This window comes from Apteryx mantelli, chromosome 8, assembly GCF_036417845.1.
Source record: "Apteryx mantelli isolate bAptMan1 chromosome 8, bAptMan1.hap1, whole genome shotgun sequence".
NCBI lineage: Eukaryota > Metazoa > Chordata > Aves > Apterygiformes > Apterygidae > Apteryx > Apteryx mantelli.
In genome coordinates this window covers 21,914,891-21,933,295 of record NC_089985.1, presented here as the reverse complement: position 1 = coordinate 21,933,295, position 18,405 = coordinate 21,914,891, and the positions used below count along the sequence as shown (strand labels likewise).

Below are 18,405 nucleotides of genomic sequence, written 5' to 3'. Positions count from 1 at the left end.
AAACATTTGGATCGAGCTTCTATTTCACTGTTTGCCTACAATGAGTAAAAACAGACTTCAGATGTGAGTGCAGTCTGACTGAAAGAAAGTAGTAGCATTTTGTGTAACTTATTTTATGAGTCAATAAGAGTCACTTCAGATTTTATACTTGTAATTTCTACATATATATTACTTAACAGTTTTCTTTACATGTTTGAATTGTCCATTAGCTCAGCAACAATTATTTCAAAATCTCATTAGATACCTTCAATAAAATGGTATAGGAAAACCCTATTCAGGATCAAAAATGTTCACGAATGAGTAATTTCATATTTTGTTCAGGAAGGATCAATATGTTTCATTTCAATTTAGACCTTCAGCTTTTTTAATTAACTTATATTTTAAAGCAAGAGGTCTTTTCAACACGAAGAGCTGTTGTGGGTTTTTTCTAAAGAAGAATTTCTAAAAGATCAGAGATTAATATGCGAAGAATTAAGCAAAGTCCACATAGTCACCATTTTGCTACATTTACCCTAGCAACAATACGTACTGTGACTATTGCTCACTGATATAATTCAAGGATTTACTTATTTTCCACTCTCTTACCTACTCTAAAATGTTCTTTTCTTTTTTTTGAAATGTTTTAAAAGAACTCTACAAAGTAAATTAACAAACACCTTCATGTTATTTCCACATCACAAGTGTTCTAATTTGATGAAAATCTGTAATACCTTTAAAGTTAAGAGAAAATGTATGACCTAAAAATCTAAGCATGCACTACTAGTGAGACAAGCACTTTTTTTGCCTACAAAATATTGCAGATCCAAATATAAAGTATAGCTTGAAAAATTCCCATTATCTTTTTTATAGACTACATTCTCTCTCGCTCCATTTTGTTATAGACTTTTTACTCAAGCAAAAACAATACTGTTTAAAGACCATGTCAAGTAAAGATTCCCAGTTCATGCTTGTTTTTGCCAAAGTAGGAATGATTAAAAATCTAAGCAAGAGCCTGGTAATCTGATTCAATAGTTTATTATTTGACGCAGGGCATTACAAGAACTGAAAAAGCCCTGCATTCTAGCTTCAATCTCCATCTTACACGGTAGGGCTTTATTACTATCAAATCGAGCTGCAAGCCTGGTGTCATGATTTGAGCAGCTGTTCTCCACATCAGGCACCGCAAGTTTCACTCAGGGGAGCCTAATGGAGACAGATTCTCCTTGCTCTCCAGTCTCATACCAGTGTGCCACTGGACAGAATCACGTCACTCTGGAGTGGGCTCAGGCTTTGGACATGGCTGAGCTAAGAAGTCAAAGCTCTGAGGCCCAATCTATACAAGCAGAAATAAGAGCAGCTATTGAGAAGAGCCAGCACAAGACTATGGCACTACTGTGGTTCAGAGTAGGAGTTAGCCTACTTTGAAAAACTTACAAAAAACTTGGTGCACGTGAAAAGATTCAACTTTAAATTTAACAGTGTTTAACAAAATACATCTCAAAAAAAACTCGTAAAAGATTATGATAGAAACACAGTTTCTTAATAAGCTTTCATTTTAGTAAATCGACATCTCCTATCTTCCTTTTTACTCACATTTGGTCTTGCAATCACTATTTCTCCCTTTTCCAGCACTTCAGTTAGAACCTTTGAAGGATCTTAAAACTACAGGAGAAATAGCCTTTGATCACCTCTCTCTATTACAAATGAAAGAATGGGAATAACAAGTTATTGGAGCATTTTCTTATTTTAGTGCACTACCGAAGCTGTACAAGTGAACAATGCTAACAGTATATTAAAAAAAAAAAAAGGAAAAAGAAAACACTCCGAAGCCCACCCACAGAAGATTGTACTGCAAAGTTTTTAACATACCTCATCTAACAGCTGCCAATTCTAACATAGGTCAATATCAAAACTCAAGAATACATTTATCAAAGTGCTGTGTGGGAGATCCACTTTGGATTCCCTATTAGCAGTACGGCACTCCTACACACTTCTTTGAAAATGTAGCACTTAATGATTGAAAAAATAACAAATACGAAGACAAGGTCAAAAATGAGCTAGATATTTTTGATTGACCAGTAAACAAAAGTACAAAATATAGATTTGTGATGCGAGTTGAAGCAATGATAAGAGGGATGTCAGGATCAAGCACAGCTGAGACTTAGAAGGTTTGGGGCTGCCTTTTCTTAGTCAGCTTTGCAGTTACTCCCTTTTTCAGATCACATAAAAGCTTTATTAGTTTTTGTCTTCTCCCCACAACTAAAAGAAAGGCAATTCAATTTATTTCGAAAACCAAGTCCGGTCTCTAAGTAGGTGGTAGAACCATACTGCTTTTCTTTAGCTCAAATTTGTTATTTAAAATGTTAATCTAAACAACCAAAACAAACATAACTGTTAGAAAACATTCTATTTTTAAAATAGACTCTAAGGCTTTTTTAAAATTTGCTATAGTTATATGATAAAAAAAACTCTCTATAGGTTTCATGAAGATAAGTCAGTTAAACCTGTAGCAATCACTATCTGCAGCTATTGATTTCAATGTAACATTAAAGGACTCAAACCCAACCATTATTTTCTTCAGTTGTCACAATAAAGGTTAATAATAGTTGGCCTGAAAGGGTGATGCACAGATTGCCAGTTCAAATTAGCAAATGATTTTGTTCTGAGTCCTACATACCAACTGGGCCTAAGTATTCCAAATGAAAAATGTGAAATTGCACACTAACATTTTTATAAACTTCTTGGAGATACTTAACAGGAAAGATTTATTTATCAACAGCATTGGTACCTTTAAAGTGTTGGCTAAAAAAAAATGACATTTTCCCCCTGACAGAACAAAATATTTTATCTTGGTTGTTTCTATCCAACCAAAATAATGTTTCTCATATCACTGTAGAAAAGTGGTACACAACATGATTAAACAATATTTCAGCTCTTTAGTTCATGCAGAGGTTACCTGCTAGAAGGCATAAAGTTAGGTTTCATTAGGTTTACATCATACATGAGAAATTTTAAAGGCAAGCATAGAACTTGAATATATGAGCACTACAGCCACAAAGAGCTTTTTCCTGTGGTCAGGTAGGCAAGCTCTCTGTCCCTTTCCCATAATAAAGAGACAGAAAATATCAAGATACTTGAGGAAATCATGAATCTTTGAAACTGACAAATTAAGAAATTTAAAACCTATGCTCTGAGAAGGATTTCCCACTGAGTTTTAAAATAATCATCGTATGTGCCTTTATTCAGATCTGACACACTGTAAATGACAAGCCTTTCAGTGCATTGACTAACTTTACTAGAGGTGAGGCAAAATTTAAAAAGCACGAGCCTAACCCTGAAAATTCTCATTTAGGCAGTAAAGAGACTAGTTAGCACACTGTTAATTAACTTTATCAAATGGTGGCATAAAATCAAAACCACAGAAAGAAAAAGCTATTAATGTGCATTGTGTAGTTAACTTTTATCATGCACCAAGATGAACAATCTTAAAATGTTTTATTTTACCTACTCTCAGATACTTGTGGCTAATCATTTTTTTCCTAATAAATCCTGTTTACAGGACATCAGTGATATGAGTAACTACAATATCTTATGCTGCAACCATGTATCCAAAGGCAACACAGTCCAGAAGGTCAGTAAAAACCAAAACATTTAACAATGTAGTCATAGAAATGTAGGATTGCCTAAATTTTCTACATTTCCCCTTTCTGAAAGCTTTCAGTGTATTAAAGGGTAATTGCAAGAATAAATACAAACTGCCACTTGGATTTTAAGAAAATCATGCTTTTCCTCCTTTCCAGGAAGCATTCACTTGCTATATACTCTGTTGTATCCTAGTTACTGAAGTCTCATTAAAAAAGCCCAAACCTTTTCATTTCCTTTTAAAAACACAATATTCACTGATATTTTGGCTGAACTAACCTTCTTTGTAATATCTGTGATTCATAAGGTAAACTCCAGCTGAAATGCTTGCCATCATAGTGAGACTGAAAATAAGGATCCCAACTTGGTTTCCTATATTTATGAATTTCAAGGAAATAGATTCGCTTTTTCATTTTCTAAGAAAATCCATTCTGAAAAGAACACTTTCCATATATAAATAAAAGCTCACCATGCATAAACAGTATTTAAAACCCTATCAACAGCCATACCATGTCATTAAAAATTCTCAGTGAGTTGGCAGTGCTGTTAACATTATTGTCCTATTTATAAACCCTTTGTATTTTCTGTTTTGTGTTTGGAGTAATTCAATTAAAAATCCTTCAAAGCAGTAACAGGGATTAAATGTTGTCAAGCTGCAATATAAAATTACAGAATAGTGTTCTGATGATGAATTTATTAAACTTTGCATCTTAATTCATTTCTTCTTGAGTGTATGAAAAACAGAATTCTTAAGACAAAATACTAATCAACTCTCGTACCTCATTATTAAGTATTGTCACTTTTTGCATATTACAAAAAGTAAAATACACAAGCACTAAAAGGACATATGGTACTGAAAATGTGGAATAAATCTGCTTAAACCACAACATTTCATTATACCTGAATCCTATGAGGACAACAGGAAAGGAAATGAAGTGAGGTACCAGAAGAAGGTGGCTGAAGTCATCAAGCCAGTAGTGACCATATAGTAAGTAAGCCTTTTCTCTTCAGATTCCTACTGAAATTGTTCACGAGTCAATTGTTACTCTGAAAGCATTATGAGGAGGAGTTTAAAGAAGGAAGGAGTGAAAAGAGAAAGGGAACAGAGACATATGAAATGGGAAAAATGAAAAAGGGGACAAGTCAAAGAGGTTAAAACAACAAAACTGAACGAGCTTAAAAGATGACATGTGGCCACGGTTAGTGTGGAAGTCAGGAACTTAAGCCCAGCAAATACATCTTCTGGTCTGAGAAAAAATGTACTTAGATCTATGTTTGCACATGTTGAGCACAAGGCCATCAGTTAGTGGCCCTTCTCCTTGCCCATTCTACATATCCTCAGCAAAACAATGCCAAATGTACTCTGTTCACCTCATGCAGGCGCTGGCGCTGCTCCAGCAACCTCTCTGGATCTGCACCAATTTACTCCAGAAGATAATTTGGGCTGCATGTTCCTTTATTCTCTGGGTGTTGGACTTAAGAATGGTGGGGGGAGAGGAATCACACACCACTCACCTCTGCTGTTGTGACAAAACCGTCACCACTTGAACTAGGGAGTCATGGTTTCTGATGAGTGTGAGTCTTGGGATTGAATTTCCTGTGTCTGACTGAGCTTTTCCTTCAGCTGGACTCTTAAGGCTACTGTTCATATCCATCAGTTCAGGCAGTAGCCAATTTCTCTTCTCTACCCAGCTGCCTAGATTTATGAGACCTGTAGAAATTTGGTATCCCTCAAACTGTTTCATCTCTCAGAAATTTGATTGAAACAGGTCGTTTGGCTGAAGCACACCTCAAAGCAATAGAGGGGTACTAAAAGACACAAAGAGAGTGAGATGAGCTAGGCCTTATTTTCCTAAGTTCCCAACCAAAAAGGAGGAAAGTGGTCAGTGCAAGTGGACAACAAGATGTATAAATCCTGAAACACTGCCACAAACCTCACTTTGATTATATTGGCTATATCTATTTTGGGAGACAATGTTCCTGCTGCTGCTATAGCACAGCGTAACACAATCTTGCTGTACTTTGCATTAATTTGTTGCAGTTAACTGATACAAAAGAGAAGAGGGAGAACTAATATTGCCTGCAGGACTCAATGAATTATACTTAACCAGCATATTATTGTAGGGTGATAGTAGAATGCCACATGAACACAGATATAATCAAATTCTGTTTGGGGCATCATTTATTTAAAATACTTCAAGCTCCTTGACTGTAGAGCAACAGCAAATTATCATGCTATGCTGTGCACTTCAATTAAGAAGCAGCCTCATCTTTCCTATTTCCAAGGTACAGCGGAGCAAATCTAATTGTGCCATGCAGCCAGTTTTCATCTCTGTAGAGTAACCAGTGCTTTTGGTTTTATTTTGTTTTTTGTTGCTGTTGTTTTTAACAGATTCCTCTTCTTGTGAACGAGGCAATGTGGGCTTTTATGAATCTTGCCTCCTAATTGCAGGCAATAAACATAAACACAGTCAGCAGCAGAGGCTGTGGCAACTAGAGTTTAAGTAAAATGAAAATAAAGGTAAGAAAGCAACTACAAAGCAACTTCATTTTGTATATGATCTGAAGAGTTAAACAACCAGGATCTGTATTTCAGTGCTCATGAGAGAGAAATACACGTCTCTTCCAATATAAATTAAAAACGCAAATAGTCCCCCAAACGTATAGCTTAAATGGTGAGATATGCAAATATATGCTACATATTGGAGGGTTAAAAGGCATGACTAATTAATGGGAAATAGTTATAAGCCAGGATGTTATTAATTTTTAAAATATTTGCTTATAGCATAAAAAACGTCTATTCTTGCACTTAGGCTGAGATCTTTGAGTATGAGAGACTAAAAAACAAAGTCCAGAAGCATCCTCTGTGCTTGGTAAGTTTAGCTGATATGTTGTTTTTGACTTGAGCTCTGCCTGTCATACTGACCATCTCCTCCGATGTGAACAAGTGAGTATTTGTGCTTCCCTTTATCCACTACTCATTTCCTGTCTCTGGTATAAACAATGCAATTCTTTCAGATAGAAATTTAGCGTGGCGAATGCACAGAATAACAGAGATGTTAGTTTGAAAAGACTTCTGGAGGTTATCTAGGTCAACCTCCTGCTCAGAGTGAGAGTATTGCTGACACTACATGGGGTCAGCCGTGGCTTTGCCTACCCGAGTCCTGAAACTCCGGAGATGGAGATCACATGAGCTCGCCAGGCAACATGTTCCTGTGCTGCATTACCCTCTCAGTGAATTTTTTTCCTGAAGTCCAACCTGAAACCTCCAGGCTGCAATTTGTGGCCATTGCCACATCATCTGACACTACTGAGAATCACCTTTCTTTGCAGCTACGCTTCCATTATCTTTGTAACTCCCCTTCAACAGCTGTAGGCTGCTCTTTCCTTCACTCCCCACTAGGCCAGTGAAATTCACTGAGATTTTTGAAGACTTTGGATATCACTCATCCCAGTCAGTCTTACCCTAATGATTCTAAGTATATACAGCATTTCAAATACAGACCTGAGATTTCATCTGAACAACAGAGAATGACACAAAACTTGGCAGGAATGCAACATGAAACCCAGATTATCAATTCAGTCCAACTATTTACTCATTCTTACTAGAATACCTGGAGAAAATTCTTGACTTTCGGACCAAAAATAAAAAGCCAAACACTGACATTCATGGTTTTAAAATCATAGTATTGGTCCTGAATGTTTAATACCATTTTTAGAAGCATGTGTTAAAAATAAAACATTTAAAGAATCTTTGCATGGTTTCCAACGAAGAGATACAAAGCTCACCACAAATACAATAATAATCTGCTGTTCACCATATTGTCTTTATGTTTATTATTAAATGTTTTGTACACTTACATTATCCGATTCAAAGAAAATCTGTGCATTAGTACTGTTTAACTTAATGATAAAAATTCTCTTACAATTTTTTAATGATCTACAGCTACAGTTGCAAACTGTTATGAAAGAATACAAATCTTAACTTTATTATCATTAATCAGCATTAGTAAATATAATTGACATTTTATACAGAACCAGCTTTAAGTAACTTATTGGCAGAAATACAGATGCGACTTTAATATTACCCTCTGGCTAGCTATGCTGTTGAGGCGCCAGAGTGTCTGCACTAATGATTTGGAATTAAAATCAAATAAAAGCTGAGAACTATAATGCAGTATAAAACAAGCAGCCACTTTTAGTACCAGTTCTTTATATATATTATTTGGATGTATCTGGAATTTAAAAAATTTACAGTGGTATAAAACAGTGGAAGTGTCTGAGAGCAGATAACAAAATAGGATAGAGAAAAAGTGAATCTGATGTTCCCAGATTTCTACACTTACCCTTAGGCACACCATAGGAATAGAAATGAGGAGCAGTGCAATTAACCTTTCTTTACCTTTTTTTTTTTTTTAAAGCAGAACATTTTAGACATTAAAAATAGTGAAAATAAACATACATGTATTTCTGCCTTTATTTTTCATCTCAGCAATTTCTGTAGTTTCCTGAGGATTTAATGGGCTTAGGCATGAAAAGGGACCTAATCCCTAAGAAATTTTCCTATGAAGATCTGGATTATGTTATCAAAAAGATTTAAGAAAACCTACTTCACTGTACAAACAGGAAAGGTATTCTGTCTCTCAAAGCCTCATGCCCTGTCCTCTAGGCACTGAATACTTTTTTCCAGAGCGTATCTGAGCCCTCTCTTCCTCACATTACATATATACCACCTACTTGACTTTAGCTCTGGAAAAATATGTATTAGGAGTTAAGCCAAAATACATCCTAGCGCTTTCCTGGTTTATGAGGGGGCCTCCGGGGGACTCCATATGTGGAACTCCCATGAAGGCCCACTGATAGATGTCCTAGCACATATCATTATTTTATCCAGTTTATTCTCAGCCTTTGCTTCAGCAAACTACATTTAAAGCCACTATAATTTATCATAATCAACTCTGAGGAAGAACCTCTGGATTTGGCCCTCTAAAGATTGCTTGTTTTATTTATTTATTTATTTGTCTAAAGAACTGGATTCTTTTCTGAGCTCTCATTTTTGGTAAGAAAGTTAAGAAAAGACAAGACATATTTAAGTGAGAGTAATATATATTAATCATTCAAAAGAATATCCATATTGTATGGGGAAGCGAGAAATACTATTATTATACAAACATATATGTATATATAATGTAATCATCTTCTTGCTTTATGGATCTGATCTCCTCCAAGGAGAGTCACAAATCCACAAGATAGCCCTGAGTGCTCAAATTTTGCATTTGGTTCTCTGATTTTACAGCAGCTGAAAGATATGTAAAGCTCATGTAGCCAGACAGCTCCCTACTGACTACACATCTAAGCAACTTCACATGCATATATTATTCCAACCAGTGCAGGTTGGAAATAACATACGCTTAAAAAAAAAAAAAAAAGGAAAAAAAGAGCTTGAAATGAGCCTATTTCAGTTTCCATGTGAATCCTTCAGGGCTCTCCCTGACTAAATCACCCCCTTCCACAGGGTTTTACCATCTCATGTGGAGACAATCCAAACTACTGAGCTATACCATGCAGAGCGAAGGGTGGGAAATGCTTCACAAACTGATAAAAATGGCTATTACAACTGCTTGTTGTTAAACACACTTTTGAAAAAAAAATTAATAATAACTATTACCATTTTCCTAGAATGGTCCTGAAGACTTTTTGTAATTTTTTTCTCCCCCCCCCCTTTTAATCAAAACTTTGGAAAATGACCACTGGCCATGAAAAGCATCTAGACTACTTTCATTAAAAATAATAATCTATAGCTGGGAGTAGATTGACATCATTTTGTTCCCAAAAAATAATAAAAAGTCCCATGCACTAGGCCTGACAGTATCGTTATTATGATAAAGCTTCAACTGAAGTGTGTCCACAGTTCCATAGAAATCATTACAGCTCCTATTGTCTCCCTGATAAAGTTTTAGAAAATTAATGGCTTAGTTATCCAGCCATACCTCAGTTCTGAAATGGTCTGTGTTTAGCTGAGGGAGAGAGGATGAATTAAGATATCTATTAGCCCCCACTGAGAGGATCAGCTGAATAGCATTTGTGGTTATTAGGGTATATAATTGTGATCCCCCACTCCAACTTCCTCCTCCTCTTTCTCCCCTTGCCCCAAACAGTAGTAAGATGGGAAATCAAGCACTCGGAAGCTAGGATTTGCCAAATCAGTGCCTGAATATGCAAACTCAGCTCAACTATCTTCTCATGTACCTGAAGCCCGGAGGCTTCAGTCTTCGGAAAATTTAAAGGCCAAACTAAGGGAAATCTTTCCTGAGGGACTGGGTGAACCAAGATTTCTCAGAGACTTCCAAGATTATCACATTTGGGCATGTTTCTGAGACAAAATAAACTTCAAAACCATGGTCAAAACATGCAAAAATCTGAAAACTTTGAAGAGAAATGAATGTAAGAATTGGTTTTTGAGAGTGTTTGTTTCTTCATGGGCAAAACAAGACACTTTCTCCTAAATAAAGTCATGGAAAGTATTGAAAAATCCTGCATCAGATTTCAGCATGACAGAGACAACTGGCACGGATAATTCTAATCCAAACTGTACACAACCATCGAATCTATACACTGCAGAACACAGTCTTATAATAGGAAAAGGTAACTGTAGGTGGCACTACCAGAATGTATGCCGTTTTCCGCGATTCTGAAATACAGTTAGGTTCAAATGCTAAAAATTGTACAATGAAACATGTGAAATGTGTGTATACCTCATGTCTTTCAAAATCATTATTGATATACACAGCTTGCACTGTGTTGTGATCTAAAAGATATCTACAGGGCACTGCAGTGGGAACCAACAAACTCTGTCCAAGCAGTTCTTGGAAATTATCTGTTTTACTATTGTTTCCTGTTGAATACATAATGCATTTTTGTTCTCAGCAAAACTAAGCATTTTGTATATTCGTAGCTTCTGTCATTTTCCACTTTCAGCAATAAATATTTAAACACATTCAACCTAAAAATCTCAAGCTGGTAATCTGCCGCTTGCGTCTTCCCCCCGAGGTGTAACTATCAATGCGCTAGTGCACTATTGCTGAAGAGACATGAAAGAGATTGCTGTTACAGTCCTACCTGCCCACAGGCCAGGCCCATGCCTCTCTCTCCCATACCATGAGGACATGACAAATTTAACTCCAGTGCATCTGCACCAGCAACCTATGAAACATGCAAAAGGAAAAAAAATAAATTAATCCCAAGTAATGTACTCTTTCACTGTAGCGCTAACCACTCATGTCAAATAGATTTTTTAGGTGCTTGATTTATTAAAAAAAAAAAGGGGGGGAGAGAGAGAGAGAGAGAAAGCTGTTGTTATGATAGCCTGAAAATCAAATGTGTTGCTCATTACAGAGAAAATTTTCAAGAATTGATGTGACTTTCCAAAAATACAAAGGAAAATAAAGCAAAAACTAAATTAAAAATAGACAACCATGATAAGGAGTTTTTTCTGCAAAATGTTAAAAAATGAGAAGTATAATAGGGCCTTGCTGAAGCAATGAGAGAAAAGCTCAGCAGTTAGCGTTACACAGGTAGCTTCTGTGCTCTGAAGAACTGTGAGTCTTAGTAGTAAATTTCTCCTTTTTGCTTTAATAGATATTGTCTCCCTGTATCTTCTGCAGATGCCTGTGCCACAGCTTTTGTGGTTAAATATTTTGTTACTGAAGTCAAACAAGAGTATTAAGAAAAGTCCATACAAACATATTAAGTGGGTTAATTTCTCTTCAGCACCCTCTATTAGCCAAAATTAAAAAGGAAAAGAAGCTGAAGTGTATAAGGGCAGCACACAAACACATTTCCATTTTCTCCTTGCTGAATTGCTCCCGCCTAAGATGAGGATCTTTCCCCTTGCCTTCTCTTTGGCTGTAACTAGTATGTTGTTTTGCATTTGCATTTTGTTTTTCTTATTGACCTGAAATAACTTTTGCCTGCTGTGTAGACACGGTTCAGCAGCTCTAAAAGAGCGTGATCACGGAGGAAGCTATCCATCATTTTCAGGAATCTTCCACTTGCCGGTTAGCTCTGTGAGCGGGGACTACGCAGCCGCCGTTCCCGTGTTATTGGCCTCCGTGACAAGCTGACCTTTTGTACGAATAGGTTGTCCTCCTGTGGAGAGAGACCTCGGGACCTTCTGGGACTTGTGCTCTTTGGAAAGCCACATCTATTACCTTCTGGATAGGGTCTTACGCATGTGAAAAAATATCACTGCTCTTTAAGCAGTGGATTCCAGAGCTCCCCAACAAGTGTGACCCCTTCCGCAAAGCAGAGATTAACAATTACTTTGCTGAAGAAAGTTATATTACATATAGGACACGTTATTAAAAGCATTTAAATAATTACTCTTTTCCAAAGGGGTAACAAACACAAACACAGATTGAAAGTATCTGTCTTAAAATTAGATAGCAGTATCACTGTACTAAAAAAAAGGAGCAAATGGCACAATAAAGCCATTCATCACAGTCAGTTTAAAAGCAGTAGAGCTCATGTCAAGCATGGATTCCACAAAAGATTTCATGGTCAATTAGGTAAATACAGGTATAAAATGGACTAGTGTTGAAGATCACAAAGCCAATTACTGATGATGTTTAATTTCACTTCCCTAAGTCCCCAAAGTGATTTTTTCCCTCACAAGTTTAAAATGTCCAAAGAAAATAGAGAAGTGTCTTCCTGTATTACCATGAGAGGCTTTAAAACACTGTGAATAAAGAAGAAATGGTATCCAAACATAATATGCATGCCTACAGAAACATGCTTTCAAAACATCTATATCCATAAATATATATGTGTGTGTATATATACATACATATACATTTAAACATACATACACAGAATATGAATTTGTACAATACATATAAAACATCTAATGCTGAGCTAAAGGTAACAATAATGATAAGCTAATAGCTTTTTCTTTACAAAGTTTGTTAAAGCCTTCCTTTACTGGTCTGAAAACATGCTTTTTTATTTCTTCTAGATATTTTGATCTGTGATGAAAAATACAGTTTTGTTTAAAAATAACAACTTCCTGTTATACCTGGATATACACATCTTTCTGAATGATAATATCAATGTCTTAATCAACTGTTTCTTATACTATTCACTATGGACATAGGGACATGTTTTTAAACAGTTTTTTTCCTTCAAATGATTTCAAAATTGAAATTTCAGCTGTATCGTCTGTTTGCATTTGTGTAAGATTGGATTTATATTATAGGAAGCCTGCTAACTGCCATTATATACACTGGCTTTCTCTGCTATCATTTTTGAAAGTCTGTATTAAAACTAGAATAGCATTAAATGAGCCTTTTATACTTTAAATATTGAAGAGTTTTATATTCAAAATTTCTTCTGGTGCTGTCAAACTAGTGTGCCTGTAGGCAAGGTAAGATCAAGTTAGGCTCTCAAAGGTAGAATTAAATTTTATCAGGGCATCCGTCATAATATACAGTTTGCTTAAAATGCAAATAAAAAGTATACAGATTCAAAGTCTAAAGGCTTTCCAGGTACTGTTTAAAAATCCAAGGGACCATTTTTACAGAATAGATTTCCTTTAAATTTACATTTCCATCATTTTAATGAAAACACAGAATAAACAAATTATAATGGACATGCTTTGAATTCTCATTTTGCACTTTGAATCTATTTCTTTCAAGAAATTTCTTATTGCAGCTCTTATATTTAAGAAGAATAAGAAAAGACAAAAGTGATGAAGAAACACATTTAGGAAAACATTACCTCAGCCATTTTTGAAAGTTCAGTCCAGTCATCCTTGCTGTAGCTGCTCATGATACTGGCAATTAGAATCTGAAAAGAATATATATGCAATCATTTTAAGCTGTGTTACCAGATTTTGTATGAGATCACAGTACCGTGATTCCAAACATTAACTATCTCTATATGGGAACTACTACCTGTATACGGGAACCAAAGCACTGGAGATGAAAAAGTGGTACATGAGGTCACCCATTTTATCAATACCAAGTCACTAAGGAAAACTAGCAGTCCTATTCAAACATACAGGAATTTACAATCTCTTCAATATGCAGAACCTGATTAAATGAGAACAAAGGCAGTCCTAGGCACAGAACCAACTGTGAGACATAGCTGTTTCTGAGCTCAAAGGAATGTTTAAGTTCTTAACTATTTATATAATGCCAGAAGTATTTGGGGCTCTTTAGAGATAGGTCAGATATAAGCATGAGAGTTCACAGTCTAAAGTGACACCATATGAACACAATGTTCCAGCTGACTTCCATAAGCCAGGACAATCCAAAACTAGGGACTAGACTAGTGAAATCCAATACTGCATAAATGAAGGCTCATGAGAAGCAGCTAAGAACCCTTTGGGTAGAGGGAACTGGGAGGAGACTGCGAGACCACAGGGAGGATCCGGGGGGACTGACAGGACATCAGGGAAACTACTCGGGAAGGGAGCTGGCATTTTGTGGAGACACAGACCACATCGCTGTGGGAGACCAGTATCATTAGTTCCCTTGTTCACAGAACAGCTTGTTTTTTTTCTTTAATACCACCATTTTCTAACATTGAGTTTAGCCATATTGTAATGTAACGAAAAGGCTTAGCAGGCCCCTTGGAAAAATCCATTTAAATAAATGAATAAAAGGCAGTAAGACTATTCAATTATTCACACATGAAGCTATCAAGGTGCCTACAGCTTTGTACAATTCAGGCCTAATTCACTGCCCCCTCTTATCCTCAGTCATTCTCATGGCCACTGTTCCTAGGTTTTCCCTTCCCTTTTTTTCCTTCCTCCTCCTATCACTCTCACTTCAAAAAGAGTTTCAGCTTTTATTTTCCCAAGATACATTTTATTTACTATTTGCTGGCTGTGGTTCCAAGAACTGTTCCATGTATTGCTTTCCTCCTCACCGTACTCAATGCCTTTCAAGTTCAGATTCTGTCCATAGCTGCTTTTACTCCAATTTCTTTACTGAGGCTAAAGTTTTTATGTAAAATAAGGTCTAATTCAATTCTGATAAGGCTGCTAGACACACACCTTCCCAGTTGCATACAACACTGTTTATTGTTAAACAGGAGTTAACTTCACCATCAATTTCCAGTTCAAGTAATGTTAGTTTTTAGTTAAGATGAGAAGAAATCACCTGTTCTGGACCCAGCAGAGACTGTCAGACACTGGAATAGCCTAGAATAAACCCTGAAGTTCCTAAAATCTTGGTGACACCAGCAGTGAATGTAGCCCCAGAGCTCCTCCTGCACAGAGGACTTCTAAGAAGGATGAGGCTAGCAAGAGGCAAGACTCTGAGGCCGGTATTGCAGCAGCTCAAAGGATCAATCAGCAAGAGCAATGACTGAACTCAAGAGCACAGTGGTGGATCAGTGTGTGCGCAAAGGAACTGCCATGGGAGGAAAGCAGAAAAACGTTTGGCCACACTTCTTGTTTATGAAAGTTTTAATTTTGCTTCACAGGTAGCATGAAGGTTAGTTTGAGTCTTGTCTTCCAAACAAGCTTTAAAGTCTGCATTAATATCTGGGATGAGCTTATTCTTTCCTTTCCAGTCTGTGTAACACCTCTCTTGAACTTTCCCATAATGTTGAGGGCTAATGACTCATTCATAGATGGGAGACTTTTAAAAAGTCTGGCCTATAAAAGTCATCCAGCACACATCTGTTGGGAACTGCAAACTCCCAAATTATCTCCAGAAGAAAGCTGATATATTTAATATCTTTAGAAAGAAGGAAAATATACTTTAAAAAGAAAGGTAGTTATGGATAAAATGAGGTATGCCTAGGTTACAATATATTCATTTAAAAGGATGATACAACTTGTAACTACCATTATTTCCATTACATACGTTGCGTTGCCCTGATGAATCTCTACCTACCAATCCACCACCTACCTACGTACAAACTACCTATCTATCCACCTTTCTGACTGATGTTTGCAAAATGGGGGTCTTTTGAAAAGGAAAGCATTTGAAGAAGTATCCGCCTTGCTATTATGTACCCCTTTATTTGCATCATCTCTGGCATAAATAGAAAACCAAGTTTTTCATTAGATGCATACAATCATTGCTGGCTGTGATTTTATTCCACACTTGAAAGAGGAAAAATTTGTCACTTCTATACAATCCTTTTTCTACTGCAAACAGCCTTGTATAGCTCTATAGGACAAATGTTTATGAAACAGAATTTGCTCTATCATCTATTTGATATTCAAGATAATATGAGTACTCAGGAAAAAAACCATAAACCTCTTTAAAAAGATTCTAATTTTTTAAAGACACATTTATTAGACTATTTCATTGTGAAAATTCAGTTTAAGAAAGTCTATATAAGAAAATTTTAGAGTAAGAAAGTACTTAAACTACTGTAATATCTGGAAGTTTACTAGAAACTGTATCTTGTCAAATTTACACTTTTTGTAAGCTAACTAAAGCAAAAAAAAAAAAACAACTCAAACCATAACAACATGATAAGGATTTTCACAGTTAGCAGTCACAATGCAAAGTATATCAGAATTCAGTTGTAATACAAACCAAATTTTTCAGCAGGGAAAGCTGTGAGACAACAAGGGTGACCAACCATAAGTACAAGTAGCTGAGTTAGGCTTTATTAATGAAATTTGAAAATTCTGCTGGGAGTGTACAGAGGAAGAACAAGATATTTGATACTTCAAAGAGCTGTTAATTAAGACAGCATGTTTTTAAATATTGATTCCCATTCAAATTTAAAATTAAGTGTATACTTTTGACAGAAGCAGTGTAAGAGTACAGTGTTTACAGTAACAAAAATAACTGAAAGAAAAAATTACATTTCTGCTGTTGCTGTTCACATAAAAAACAGGATCTCAGAGGGGATAATAAAATTTAAAAAATAATAGGGATTTTATTTTCTTTGTATTCCCCAATGTTCTCTTATAACTTGAAATGAAACAATTCCTATGTGGAGGCAGATCCTCCAGCACTCCATGTTAACAAACTGTTCTTCCTCAAGTGGCTATTCTTCCCCCAAACGCCTCTACAGTCTTTCCATTCGGTATCAGCACCAATGATCAAAACAAACAAACAAACAAACAAACAAACAAAAAACCATACGTGGACATTTAGGTGCACTGCCTGTGATGTCTGAGGTTTGAACCTGCTCCTAAAATTACACATGGGAGGTTATGAAGAAAACAGAATATTATCGCATATTACCTCCTAGAAAGCGAATAACAAAAGACAAATAGCAATAACAAGTGATAAAAGTGACAGTTTATATTTGAATATAATAAATAAATTCTATCACATTTCAGCCTCTCCTCTCTATTCTAACTTTTTTACCTTTTTGGTCAGAAATGCCAGCTTTTCCAAAGCATCCCAGCGCAACAAGCCGTGGCGCACGTTAGCACCCCTGAAGCTCTGACAGCCCCAAAGAGCGGGCTCTCGCAGCGGGGCCGCACCTGGCCTAGCCCTGGCCGCCCAGAGCCCACCGTGAGGGACCTCCTCCTCCCCGCTCCCAAAACCCGCGCTGGCCATACTCACATGGGCTTAATTACACTTGTTTGAACCACAACTGAGGCCAAATCCTGCTCGCCTTGCTCACAGAAGTAGACTACTGACTAATAAGCAGATCTTACAATAACGCTGCTGCGAAAGTGTAGTAAGCGGTAAATGAAGGTTGACTAAATTGCAGCCTTGTCATAGCTTGGATGAGAGCTGCCCAAAAAATTGCATGTGACCGAAGCCCAGCATGATCCCTGGCCCATTCCTTATTCCAGATCTGAACCATATCATGCATATATTTTTTCCTCCTCTTCCTCACCAAACGGCTATTTTGCCTGTTGTGTAGAGAACCTGCGTATCCTGCCCCGCACGGCTCGTGGATGCTGCGCCCTCGCTGATCATTACTGTGACAGGCGGAGCCACCCTCGTGAAAGAACAAGGTCTTCACACTCCAACATCTTACAAGGTGAAGGACAATTTCTCCAAATGTTTGTGAGCCAATAACTGCATGTTTGTAACATCTAACACTGTACTTGGTACAGGATTTTCTTGGTCATTCATGGAAGAAGAGTGTCTAAATAAACACTTTTTTGGGGGGAGGGAATGAAGATGGAAATGGGAGGTATATAATGTACCATTTAGGACATGATTATAAGATGAATATACTGTAGCTAAAGCACCTAGTAAAAACCTACATTTCACACAATTCTGTAACTAATGCATTAGTAGTTGTTCTACTTAAAAGGCACTGACAAGGTACTTCTCATAATCCTTAAAATAATTTTTCTCCCTGTTTATAATAATCCCCTGGAAGCTTAAACTAGAATCTATTTCCCTTGCAAATGTTTTTTTTCACTTCTATTATCTCTATGTGGATGTCTCAGGAATGCAATAGCATTAAAAAAAATAATAAAAAGGATAAGGTTCACCAGTGCATATGTTTTTAAATGATCTTTCTCCTCTAACATTGAGAATGCGATGGGTTTCAAAACAAAAGAATGGGAGAAAAAAATGACTGGACCTACTTTGGGTCAGACAATTCTGAGAACATCTATTTAAATGAGGACAGCAGTAAAACCTTCGGTGGACGATTTGTCCTGTACTGCTCTGTAGGGAATAAGGGAGTTCCAGTACATTCAAAGATTCTGAAAAATCTCAGGGGGTTGGATTTAAATGCAAACACTGTCAGTTCCTGCAAATTTAAGAAAACTTCTGAACAATCACAATGGAATCGCAATACTCCATCCTCATGGCAGTAAAAACCATATTTTTATGGTCT

At 36.5% G+C, this 18,405-nt stretch overlaps 1 protein-coding gene across 2 annotated transcripts in view; it reads right to left on the bottom strand.

Moving 5' to 3' along the window:
• DPYD (dihydropyrimidine dehydrogenase) overlaps positions 1–18,405 on the bottom strand; it is a 382,796-nt gene that overhangs the window by 104,563 nt on the left and 259,828 nt on the right. For both annotated transcript variants that reach the window (XM_067300877.1, XM_013961321.2), the window contains exons 15-16: positions 13,396–13,464; positions 10,741–10,824 (exon numbers count right to left, since the gene is read on the bottom strand). In XM_067300877.1, the coding sequence (XP_067156978.1) occupies positions 10,741–10,824; positions 13,396–13,464 (153 nt within the window). The remainder of the gene's footprint in view (positions 1–10,740; positions 10,825–13,395; positions 13,465–18,405) is intronic.